Below are 12801 nucleotides of genomic sequence, written 5' to 3' on the forward strand. Positions count from 1 at the left end.
CACCCCCACCCCCCCAGTTTTCACTGATCGTTCTGGTATCTATTCTCAACATGACAGGTATTACTCTGCTATTATGGCATTGAATAAAATGAAATAAATTCTAAGCAAAGTACTACCAGAAAAAAACATAACTCTAAAAAATGAGATTATAACCTCTGACTTTTTTCTTAGTTCTACCATCAAAATCTTTTCCTTTCTACAAAATTACAGAAGGCCCAAACCTAATTTTAATATGGTAAACTGTGGGTTATAATCAAAGTGCTAATATCCCAAGAAAATACATCTTACATGGCATGTTACATTTTAAAACTCAGTTGGACTAATATAGATATGCATCTGAGGTTAAGTGCTATACATACAGCTAAATTCTCTCATACAAAATAAAAACAATTATTGTTTGTAAACACATTTCAATGATCAAAATTGATATAAAAATACTTCATCTGAACTTTGAAAAAGCCCAACTGCAGAGAGTATCCCAGTATATTCAAATTGCCAAAAACGAAAAAAATTCTCAATTTTAAAAATGTTTCTGGAAAAGGAAATGCAAAATAAGGGAATAATGATACGTTTGTACTTACCAGAATTGTGGCAGTAGTCCATATATTGTGGAACTTGGATTGTGAAGGCTATCAAATCTGGAGCTAAGAGAGATTCTGGCTTTCTACTCTCATTGAGCCACTTGGTGCCGTGAAGGTCTTTAGTGTCAGAAGGACCCTGAAGCAAGGGAATCAACTTCTCTTTTCCACTGTCACCTGAATAGAAATATTTATGGGGAAAAAAAAACAACAAATTTTTTTAAATAAAATACAGGAGTAGCTTGAGGATGCTTGGTCTTAAAACATTCCAACACCATAAAATAACATTTTAATTATGTTTGGTAATTTTAGCTCTACATTTAGTTATACCCTAAGGAGGCTGACTGATAAAATTAAAAGTATTTTTAACTCTTAAAATTAAATTTTAACATTTTCCTAATGAACGTAGAACATGTTCAGAAAATCTTATGAAAGAAAACAACTTGAATATATTGTCTTCCAAAAATTCAACAGAATCTACACCTTTATAAACTTATCTTGAAATTTTGCTTACACTAAATTATAAATACAAATCACTAAAAAAATTACAAATAGCTTAAGGAAAATATAAAATAAAATACTGGTAGAAAGGTGAAGTCAATTACAACCCTAAATTAAAAAACAGCTGTTTTCTTTTTGATTCTATTATACTAACATTTTTATTAAATTTTTAAGTGTCATATAAGATGGTACTTCAAAAAATTCATGAAAGGTTAGTATTATCTTCTAATTCTATTTTTTCATGAACTTTTTAAAGTCCCCTCATATATATATCTATACCTCCTATTACCACAAAAACTAAAATAAACATTCATTTAATTTTTCTCTCTCATAACAATTCTTTAAACGATGCAAAGCTTTTTTTCTTTAAATAAAAATTAATTTGTTAAAGTCAAGAAGTATCATCCTGGCACAATTAAAACTTTTTCATATAAAAATTTTAAAAATTTAAAATCTCTGATTCATAGGAACAATGAGTAAATTCTTGTTTCAGTAACGCTCCTTGTAAAATGCAAGGCCAATTCTCCTATACAGGCAATAAAGTTTTACGTGGTCCAGCTGCACATACCTGGGGCTTTGGCACAAATTTTTATTGATCCCATGGTCCCAGAGGCACATTTGACCAATGATGTGCTGCAGTACTTCAATTCAACGTTCTGGATTGAGCCCTCAAGAGTTGGCAGGGGATTCTTAGATTTCACACCTAATAAAAGAAAACTGCAAATGTACTAGCCGATTGAATTTAAATAATTTTTATATTCCTTCACCAAGGCATTTAAACTTAATTATACTTTAATTATCTACCTCAGATGTTCTTACAGTATTTGTGTTAGGTTTCATACTTCAGTATTTAGGAGGTGAAAGGATACAATTTTAAAATAAATGGGCTGAACTCTTATAACTATACTTACGCAGTCAGGTCTTGATTAATTGAGCTCAAGAAATAAAAGTAAATTCACAAATATTTGTTTAAAAAACGAGACAGTTTTAGTAATCATGTTTGGCTTCAGAATATAGAGTAAGATTTTTCTTTCTGAAACAAATTTAATTTATAAATTGAGTTTCATATGGGCACAGACTTTTAAACAGAAAACTGAGTAAAACAGACTCCCCAAAATATCTTGGTAATGTAATAGAAACAAGAAAGCTCAAAACGTCTCCTAAGTTAAAATACGATAGCTTATAAGCAAAATTGACTTTATTTTGTCAAAAGGAAGCAAAAGGATCTTTATCAATTAACCAAAAAAATGGACATTACTGTCTCTAGTATGTACTACTTGCTGAAAGATATAAAAGCACAGAAGGCAATAATTACCATAAATAAATGGTTGGGAAAAGTTAATTTAAGAAGGGAAACACCTTGGTTTTCTCCTGATAATTCTCACCCACCCTCAGGACCAAACTGTGGTTTTCCCTTTTAAAGACCTATATAATACAGATATTATTATTATCCTCATTTTACACATGAGAACTGGAGGAGTTAACTAATTTTTGCCCAAAGCACCACAGTTAGTAAGTGAAAGAGCTAAAGTATTTAACACAACCTGATCCCACCACAGAAGACTTTACCATGCATTTTGCCTAAATTCATGAGCACCCACCAACATTATTTCTATTCTTTTCCCCATTCTATAATGTGTGTGTGTGTGTGTGTGTGTGTGTGTGTGTGTGTATATGTGTGTGTGTGTATATATATATACACATATTTTTTATTTATTTTTTTTTTGTGTGACCGGTAAGGGGATCGCAATCCTTGGCTTGGTGTCGCCCGCACCGCGATTTTTTATTTATTTTTTTTTGTGTGACCGGTAAGGGGATCGCAATCCTTGGCTTGGTGTCGCCCGCACCGCGCTCAGCCAGTGAGCGCACCGGCCATCCCTATACAGGATCCGAACCCGCAGCCTCGGCGCTCCCAGTGCCGCACTCTCCTGAGTGAGCCAGGGGGTCGGCCCTTCCCCATTCTATATTTTGATTAAATATATACTGTCCTTCATATTTGACACTTCTTTATGTATGAATAATTAAGAAAACCATAAGCTTTCTATGAAAGATACATTAAACAGTATCTTAAAATCTTTGATTTCAAATTTTAGTGTATTCAGGAACACCCATAACTTCTCCAACAGATTATGATTGAGTATTCCTGAGCTGTGGCACAGGAATATGTAATTTAACCAGCACACTAAATGATTTGCAAATGGTTAGAGGATGTCATCTTGAGAAACACTTCACATACTTAGTCTTACTTAAGAAGGAACTATTAGTTTGCAAATTTCTATTTGGTCATTAAACAACTGTGTATCAATTATTTGTGTATCTATGCATTTTTCTTTTCTTTTTTTTTTTTTTAAAAAGATGACCGGTAAGGGGATCTTAACCCTTGACTTGGTGCTGTCAGCACCACGCTCAGCCAGTGAGCGAACCGGCCATCCCTATATGGGATCCGAACCCGGGGCCTTGGTGTTATCAACACCACACTCTCCCGAGTGAGCCACGGGCCAGCCCTATCTATGCATTTTTCTAAGGCAATTTTATGAGATTCTAAAATCCATAACTCAAAAAACTTAAGTAGTGTCTCAAAAAATTAAATGATGTCAAAAATACTTATATAATCATGGTAGTGGTGGTGGTGATAGTGGTAGTAATATTAGTACTAGAAGTACTATAAGTAGTAGTACTATAAGTAGCACCTAACAATCACTGAGCACATACTGAGATCCACGCACTATGCCTAGTTTACTTTATTTACTTGTCACACACATAAAAACTGAGGTAGCTGTTCCTATTTCCATCTTACATGCAGAAAAATGAAGGCCTAGAGACACAAAATTTTCTTGAACACTATTCACATTGTGTTTTACATGAATGCTACTCTCTGAAATTGTGAAAGGAAATCTCCTGTTAGGGAAGCAACATGTAAAACAAAAAGAGCAAAATATCTGAGGCTAAATAAACGTGGCTTCGGATATAGGCAGCATCACTTGCCCTGTCATTACATGGCTTAAGACAAATCACTACTTATTATTGTTACTTGTGGAGGTCAAAATAATTGTAGTTATTGTTCAATGTACTTAATTCTGAGAACTCAGCTGAACGTCATACAGAACTTAATTTAGGGAGGGTGTTCAAGATTTTGACAACATGTGCAGACAGCTGACACACATCAAGATGAATCTTCTTACACACATTGACTGAAATGCTGCTGTCACACTCCACTAGAGGAAGGGAAGAGGGAATCCTTAAGGCACTCCAACTATAATACAATTTTTACATTGTACTACCAACAAAATAATCTAAAGCTAATTATAAATGTTTGTAATATAATTAAATATAAAATAATGCACTGCTATTTCTTCTCCTTCTAGTACTTTTGTGAAAAATAACTCCTAACATGTATTCTTAGTCCTGTGGTATACCATTAACCCTAATTTTTTCTCCACCAACTTTCTGTCCTGCCATAGTTCTTCCAGCCTTACTTAGACCTTTCCCTGAGTATCAACTCTCCAGTGTTCAGTAACCAACTTATGATTTCTCCTATAATTATCATCTATAAATTGAAAGATAAACTGAGAATGACCGATCTATCTCTGTGGAAAAACAAGATTAAGGAGTCAAACTATATGTTTATCTCTGTTGCCCCCTTGAACTCTACTGTTAAGAAATTTTTTAGGGCCCTAAACTAATGAGGAAATGAAAATGAAAAGACAAAAGCTGAATGGACAGTTCTCAAAGAGGCAAGAGCTGTCATTAGCATTTTGGAAGATGGATATGTGATGATCAAGTAGCAACAAGTATAGTAGTAAAACAGAGAAAAGTGCCTACAGGTGATTAAACCAAGAAGCAAGTCGATCTTCAATAAGCCCTAGAAAGATAAAAAGTAAAGAAAGCAGGCATTTCACAGGTAGAAATGCATATGAGGCTAAAAAGATGAGGAATGACTGCAAGTCTATCTAATGACCACAGGTTCTTTCTCTTAATTCATGTAGACAAGCAATTACCCCACACTCATCCTGCAGAAGACAGAAGGGTTCACTTTGGAAAGGTTGAACCAGCAGGACTCTGGAGTAAGGAATATGAAATACAACCCCCCCCCCCCAAAAGGATGCATGCTAAACATGGGGAATTATCTAAAAATCTGTATAGAGTATACAAACTGAATGAGATCTCCCATTCTATTACTCTCTAAGAACTCTGAGTGCCAGGCTTATAACACAAGCAGAAAGATGGAAGGACTTCTCTATGTGCAAACTGACCATCCCAAGAAAAAGGAACCAGAGATACTGATAATTATCTATCAATAAAAAATGAGTTGTATCCAATTCTCTCCTACAGTGACACCAGACATTAAGCAAGTTCCAACCTCATACAGAAGTTCCAATTGGTTATTTAGTACTTTATTCCACAATATGAAGAATCATCAAATATTAGATGGAAGTCACTAATGTATCAGGCAGAGAATTTTCAAAAACACAGAGAAAAGAAACAGGGCAAACATACAATGCAGGGAGCAGAAGAAAACTTCAAGAACTAATACTAACTCCTATTTTCAGAGAGTACAGAAGATACTGCAACAAGAATGGAAGTTTATTTGAAATTCTCAAAGAACAAAAAAGAGCTCGTAGAAATTAAAAAACATGTTATTTCTCCTTAAATTAAGAGAAAGAATGAAAAACAAAGTTGAGAAAACCTCCCATAAATTAAAATACAAAAAAATCCAAAGAGGGCCGGCCCGGTGGCGCACTGCTACAGTGCACCGCTTGGGAGCGCGGCGGCGCTCCCGCCAAGGGTTCGGATCCCACAAACAGACCGGTTCCCGCTCACTGGCTGAGCGAGGTGCGGGCACGACACCGAGGGTTGCGATCCCGTTGCCAGTCCCAGTCCGGTACAGGCGCGACACTGAGGGTTGCGATCCATTGCTGGACACGAAAAAAGACAAAAAGGAAAAAAAAAAAATCCAAAGAGATTGAAATTGGGAGACAAATGACAGTAAAATGAAAGGATCACCTTAAACAATCCAATATCTGAAAACCAAATGCTCTAGAAAGAACTATTAAAATGAAAATAATCAAAGAAATAATTCAAGAATATTTCCCAAAACTGAAAAATGGAAGTTCCAATTTTGAAAGGTCTACCATATACCCACCACACATAAACACAAAAACACACACACATAAACACATACCACCTGAATATTAGGGCTAAAGAGAAGCTCCAGAAAGTTTTCAGGATTAAAAAAAAAGAAAAAAAAAGACACATAAAAACAAAAATAGGTAACTTACAAAGACTAAACAATTAAAATGGTGTCAAACTTCTCAACAGCGATACCAAAAGAAAGAAGACAATAAAGCAATGCTTTTAAATTCTGTGAGAAAATGACTCACAACCTAAAAATCTATACAAAGCCAATCAATCAATCAATCACATATAAAGGTAAAATAAAGATTCATTCAGACATGCTAGATCTGAAAAAAGTTTACTTCCTATGCTAGAAAGATAACTAGAAGATTCTGCTCCACAAAAAAGAGAGAATAAATCAAGAAAGACTAACACATGTGATCTAGTAAACAGGGGATCCTACATAGAAGAAAAGGGAATCCAAGGACAACGATAAAAGGAAATTTCAGGACATCTCTACGGTAGGCCTAGAGAGCAAACAGAAATAGAAAAAGGAGGAAAGTATACTAAAAGAATAATGACTCTGGAAATTAAAACTAATTATCTGCATTTGAACATACTCAGAGAAGACATGTTTCTGTCAATTTAGGAGAATTAATTAAAAATAAGTACATAAAACATTAGTCAAATAACAACAAAAAACAAAACAAGCCAATTATTAATTGTAGCATAAATGACTCATATATACATGGTCATGATATATTCATATTAAATGTAGATTTAAGTAAAAATTATTATATGATTATATTCAAAGATTTAGGGGAAAGGAAGACTAGAGACAGAGACACAGACAGTGAGTGTTGGTCCTAAAAGCTAAATCCTTTGTGGTATGCAGAATTATGAACCCCCCAGAATATGTCCATATCCTAAATACCTGTAAATATGCTATATTACAAGGCAAAGGAGAATTAAGGTTCTTAATAAACTGATCTCGAAATAGGGAGATGATCCTAGATTATTCAGATGAACCTAATGTAAACAGAAGATTACCTAAGTGTCCAACAGCAGATGAATGGATAAAAGAAAAACGTAGTATGTATATACAATGGAATACTATTCAGCCATAAAAAGAATGAAATCCTGTCATTTGCAGCAACACGAATGGACCTGGAGGTCATTATGTTAAGTGAAGTAAGACAGGCACAGAAAGACAAATACCACATGATCTCACTCATATGTGTAATCTTAAAAAAAAAAAAAAAAGTTGACATTATAGAGACAAAGAGTAGAATAGTGGTTAACCAGAAATTGGGAAAGGGAAAATACAGATAGGTCAGGCAACCAGTACAAAATTACAATCAGATAGGAGGAATAAGTTCTCCTACTGTGTTCTATTGCACAGTAGGGTGTCTATGGTTAACAGTTAAATTTTGTATATTACATAATAGCTAGAGGCTTTTGAATATTTTCACCACAAAGAAATGACAAATGCATAAGGTGATATTAACTACCTTGACTTGATCATTATACTATATACATATATCAGATTGTACCCCATATGAACATGTACAATTACAATGTCAATTAAAATAAATTTTAAAATAGAATGAAATAAAAAGTAACCTCCAAACATGCAACTCACAGCAGTAATTAAGAGACAGAACTGAACTTTATTCACAAGGAACAAAACACAGTCTTCTCTAGCAAGAGCTTACTTTTCATTTTTCATACCTACTTGCATCTCAGCAATCCCTGTACATATTGCTTTAATCACCAGCAAAAAGAGAGTCAACAGGCATTTACTGACCAAATTTATCTACAGATCAGCTTCTCTGCTTCTTAACTTTTTTTTAACATCAACAATGGCAAATAAACATTTGACAAGTAAAGACTCAGCTTCATAGTGACAGAATGATGATAAGACATGCCTAGATTTAAAGCAATATATTCTGCCACCTAGCTTATGACATAATTCTTAATATAAAATAATGATTAACAACATAAAATTTTCTTTTAACTCTAAAATTGCATGAATCAGTCTCTCTCCCACATGTCTTTGTCACACTAACCCTATACGTTCTTGGAAAACTTATTTGCTTTACTAACAAGAATTAAACTCACGGATAACACCAAATGCTGGTGAGGATGGGAAGCAACAGGACCTCTCATTCATTGCTAGTGGGAATGAAAAATGGTACAGCCACTTCAGAAAAGTTTCTTCCAAAACTAAACATACTCTTAGAATACAATCCAGCAGATGTGCTCTTTGGTGTCCACCCAAAGGAGCTGAAACTTACATCCACACAAAAACACACAGAGAAATATTTATAGTAGCTCTATTTATAATTGTCAAAACATGGAAGCAACCAAGATGTCCTTCAGTAGATGAATGGATAAACTGTGGTACATCCAAACAGTATAATATTAGCACTAACAAGAAATGAGCTATCAAGTCATGAAAAGGCACGGAGGAACCTTACATCCAAATGACAAATGAAAGAAACCAATCTGAAAAGGCAAGATACTGTATGATTCTAACTAAATGACATTTTGGAAAAGGAAAACATATGGAGATATAAAAAAGATCAGTAGTAGAAGGGTTTGCAAGGTGAAGGAAAAGGTAAATAGAGCACGCAGGATTTTTATGGCTATGAGAACATTCTGTATGATACTATAATGATGGATATTTATCATTATTTTGTCCAAACTCATAAAATGTACACCAAAAGTGAACCCTAAATGTACAACAGCAAAAGTGAGCCCTAAAGTAAACTATGGAATCCAATGATTATTACACGTCAGTAGGGGTTCACCAATGTAACACTCTGATAGGGATCTTGATAATGGGGGAGAGGCTATGCATGTGTTGGGGTAGGGGGTACAGGGAAAATCTCTATACCTTTCTCTCAATTGTACTGTCAACCTAAAATTGCTCTAAGAAAAAGTCCTAAAAATTTTTTTTTAATAAAAAGAATTAACCTACTCCTTTTCAAGCTTATTTGATTAACTTTGATTGCTCTACTATGTTGATTCCAACTGTGAACATTGTTGGGTACAAGAGAATAGAAAAATAAATCTTTTTTATTTGGAAGGGGACAAATTTTTTTTTAATAAAAAGAATTAACCTACTCCTTTTCAAGCTTATTTGATTAACTTTGATTGCTCTACTATGTTGATTCCAAGTGTGAACATTGTTGGGTACAAGAGAATAGAAAAATAAATCTTTTTTATTTGGAAGGGGACAAAGCCTGGTTAGAATACCGAGGAATTTACAACTTCTAGATATAGTCTGACAAGATTCAATAACTCACTCTGGCTGGAAAGTGGAGGGTCACTAGATTATACCTGCTTAAAAGAAGGGAATTCCAGATAGCTTAGCATAGTACTTCAAATATATGTCAAGAACAAATAATTTTCTTTATCCTTGACATCTTCATTACCAAGTACGGGAAACTAAAAAACTAACATTTATGTTGGCAGATCATGTCATTAATATCTTTTCTCTCTGGTTGCCTTTAAAGGTTTGTGCTTGTTCTTTAGCATACCAGAGTTTCACCAAAATATGCCTATTTAGAGGTTTAAGTTTGTTTTTCCTACTTGGAATTTATGATTCTTAAATCTGAAGATTCATATCTTGCATCAATTTTTTCAGGGAGAAAAAGTCTCTATTGCTTCTTTCCTACTTTCTCCTTATGACAGTCAATAGACATACGGAAAGAATCTTCTCATTCTAGCATCCACATCTATTGAACTACATTTCACACTTTTCATTTCTATTTTCAGTGCAGCGTCTTTGGCTGTGTATTAATATCTGTTGTTAAATACATTCAATGACTTATGACCTCCAAAGATTATATTTTTCTTTTAAAAATTCTCTAGTCTTTTTTGATAATATCTTAAGATTCTCACATACTTTCAACTACATCTTTTACTTTTATCATTTTAAACATAGTCATTTTATATTGTTTCTGACAATTGTATTATCTGACATTCTAGGAGTCTAATTTTGCCATTGTGGGTTTCCACTCACTTGCTCTTAGTAGGTTATTTCCTCAAGTTCTTTGTAATTTGGGATTGTGAGTATTCAAGTCTTTTCTTTTGAAAATACACAGCTAGAGCTGAGGATACATGCCACAACAAATATTTGCATTTACTATTAGGTATTCAGTGATGTAACCAGACTACTCAGGATCACATTTTAACTACTATTGGCTTGATAGTTCCTAAATCATGCAAGAAATTAAAATCTGAGTGAGGACAGGATTATGGTTATAAATTCTCCAGGAAAGCATTCTTCCCCTTTGCAATCAAGGCTAACACAAAAAAACTTGGTTGTTAAAACATGGGAGTCATAGATCTTTAAAACAGTCTACCTTTTGGGCCGGCCCGGTGGCGCAATGGATAGTGCGCCGCTTGGGAGCGCGGAGGCGCTCCCGCCGAGGGTTCGGATCCCATGTGGAGACCGGTTCCCGCTCACTGGCTGAGCGAGGTGTGGGCGCAGCACTGAGGGTTGCGATCCCGTTGCCGGTCCCCGGTACGGGCGCAACACCAAGGGTTGCGATCCCGTTACTGGTCAGTGAAAAAAGACAAAAAAGGAAAAAAAAAAAAAAAAAAACCTACCTTTCCACGAGTTCTTTCAAGTAATGAGCTTATAGAAGTGGAACATCATTTCCAGTTCCTCCTTTCTTGTTCCCCACCCTCTTTTGGTGACTAAAACGCAAGCCCATTAGTTACTGAAGTTGCAATAGCCCACTGGGGCAGCCAAAGCATCAGTGCCTCTTTCCCACTCTAGTTTTCTGTTTTCTCTATGTTTTTTGGATTTTTTAGAGGTCATGCTGTATGTTTCTTAGGTAAAAGTAACTTATATATGAATTTTCTCCTGCCTGAGATTTCATCTGTGACAGATGAAGAATCAACAAGTATTTTTCAGGTTAAATACTGCGGGGTATGCAGAGACATTAAACACATGATGAACCCCAAAATTTACTTAAATACTCTGTTTCAGTTTTCTCATCTGTAAAATGGGTGTAAATCACTAGATATTTTACAATTAGTCATGAGCACTAAGTGCAATGATAAACAGTGCATTTGGCACGTAAGTGCTCAATCAATATTAGCTACTATATTGTCATTATTGTTGTTACTACAAACAATACAAGATTCAACTGGGGAATTTCAGTTCATATACAGTACATTAAAGAGAATTAAAGGGGGCCGGCCCAGTGGCGCACTGGAGAGTGCGCCACTTGAGAGTGCGGCGGCGCTCCCGCCGAGGGTTCGGATCCCATGTGGAGACCGGTTCCCGCTCACTGGCTGAGTGTGGTGCGGGCACAACACCGAGGGTTGCGATCCCGTTGCCGGTCCCCAGTACGGGCACGACACCGAGGGTTGCGATCCCGTTACCGGTCAGTAAAAAAGACAAAAAGGAAAAAAAAAAAGAGAGAATTAAGGGAGTTTACTGAAAGATACACTACTAAGCAATAGACCTTTATTCTAGTAAAAACTCTGCCATCAAACAACTGTGTAATCTTGGATTTAAACTTCTGTGGCTCAGTTTCTACGCCTGAAAAAATGAGGGATTGGATTTTGATTATGACTAAGATTGCTTTTAGCTCTAACAGCTGTAATTAGCTGCAGTGGATGGAAAAGATTAAATATTAAAGCCTAGTATTGGCATAAAAATAGACAACAGACCAATACAATGGAATAGAGAGCACAGAAATAAACCCATGCTCTTACAGCCAATTTATTTTTGACAAAGGTGCAAAGAATATAAGTGGGTAAAGGAAAGCCTCTTCAATAAATCTTACTAGGAAAACTGTATATACACACAGAAAATTGAAACTAGACCCCTATCTCTCACCATACCAAAAAATCAACTCAAAATTGATTAAAGACCTAAATTTAAGACCCGAACCTATGAAACTACTAGAAAAAAAATAGGGAAAACTACACAAAATGGGAGTAGGCATAGCTTTTTTGAGTGAGACTACAAAGAAACAGGCAACTAAAGCAAAAATACATAAGTGTGACTACATCAAATTAAAAAGCTTCCTCACAGCAAGGGTCAACAAAGTGATGAGATGACCTACAGAATGGGACAAAATGTTTGCAAAGTACACAGACATGGCACTAAGATCCAGAATATATCATGAACTCTACTCAACAGCAAAACAACAAATAACCCAATTTAAAAATGGGCAAAGGACCTGAATAGACATTTCTTGAAAGAAGACATACAAATGGTCAACAAGCACATGAAAAATGCTCAAAATCACTAATCGACGGAGAAATGTAAGTTAAAATCACAATGAGATGTCATCTAACCCCAGTTAGAATGCCTACTACCAACAAGACAAAATAACAAATGCTGGCAAGGATGCGGAGAAAACAGAACCTTCCTACATTGTTGGTGGGAATGTAAATTGGTACAGCCATTGTGGAAAACAGTATGGAGGTTCCTCAGAGAACTAAAAATAGATCTAGCCTACAACCCAGCTATCCCACTACTGGGTATATACTCGAAGGAAATGAAATCAATATATCAAAAAGACACCTGCACTCCCATGTTCATCCTAACACTATTCAGAATAGACAAGAGATGGAA

At 35.2% G+C, this 12801-nt stretch overlaps 1 protein-coding gene across 1 annotated transcript in view; it reads right to left on the minus strand.

Annotated features, from left to right (window-relative positions):
• Positions 1 to 12801, minus strand: part of LOC103601090 (vacuolar protein sorting-associated protein 13B-like) — a gene marked incomplete at its 5' end in the record, with an annotated part of 153223 nt that overhangs the window by 31571 nt on the left and 108851 nt on the right. Inside the window, 2 exons of the mRNA XM_008585467.1 lie at positions 582 to 755; positions 1648 to 1782. Coding sequence (XP_008583689.1) covers positions 582 to 755; positions 1648 to 1782 — 309 coding nt within the window. The remainder of the gene's footprint in view (positions 1 to 581; positions 756 to 1647; positions 1783 to 12801) is intronic.

The sequence above is a fragment of the Galeopterus variegatus genome, unplaced genomic scaffold (assembly GCF_000696425.1).
Source record: "Galeopterus variegatus unplaced genomic scaffold, G_variegatus-3.0.2 Scaffold3585, whole genome shotgun sequence".
In the NCBI taxonomy this organism is placed as follows: domain Eukaryota; kingdom Metazoa; phylum Chordata; class Mammalia; order Dermoptera; family Cynocephalidae; genus Galeopterus; species Galeopterus variegatus.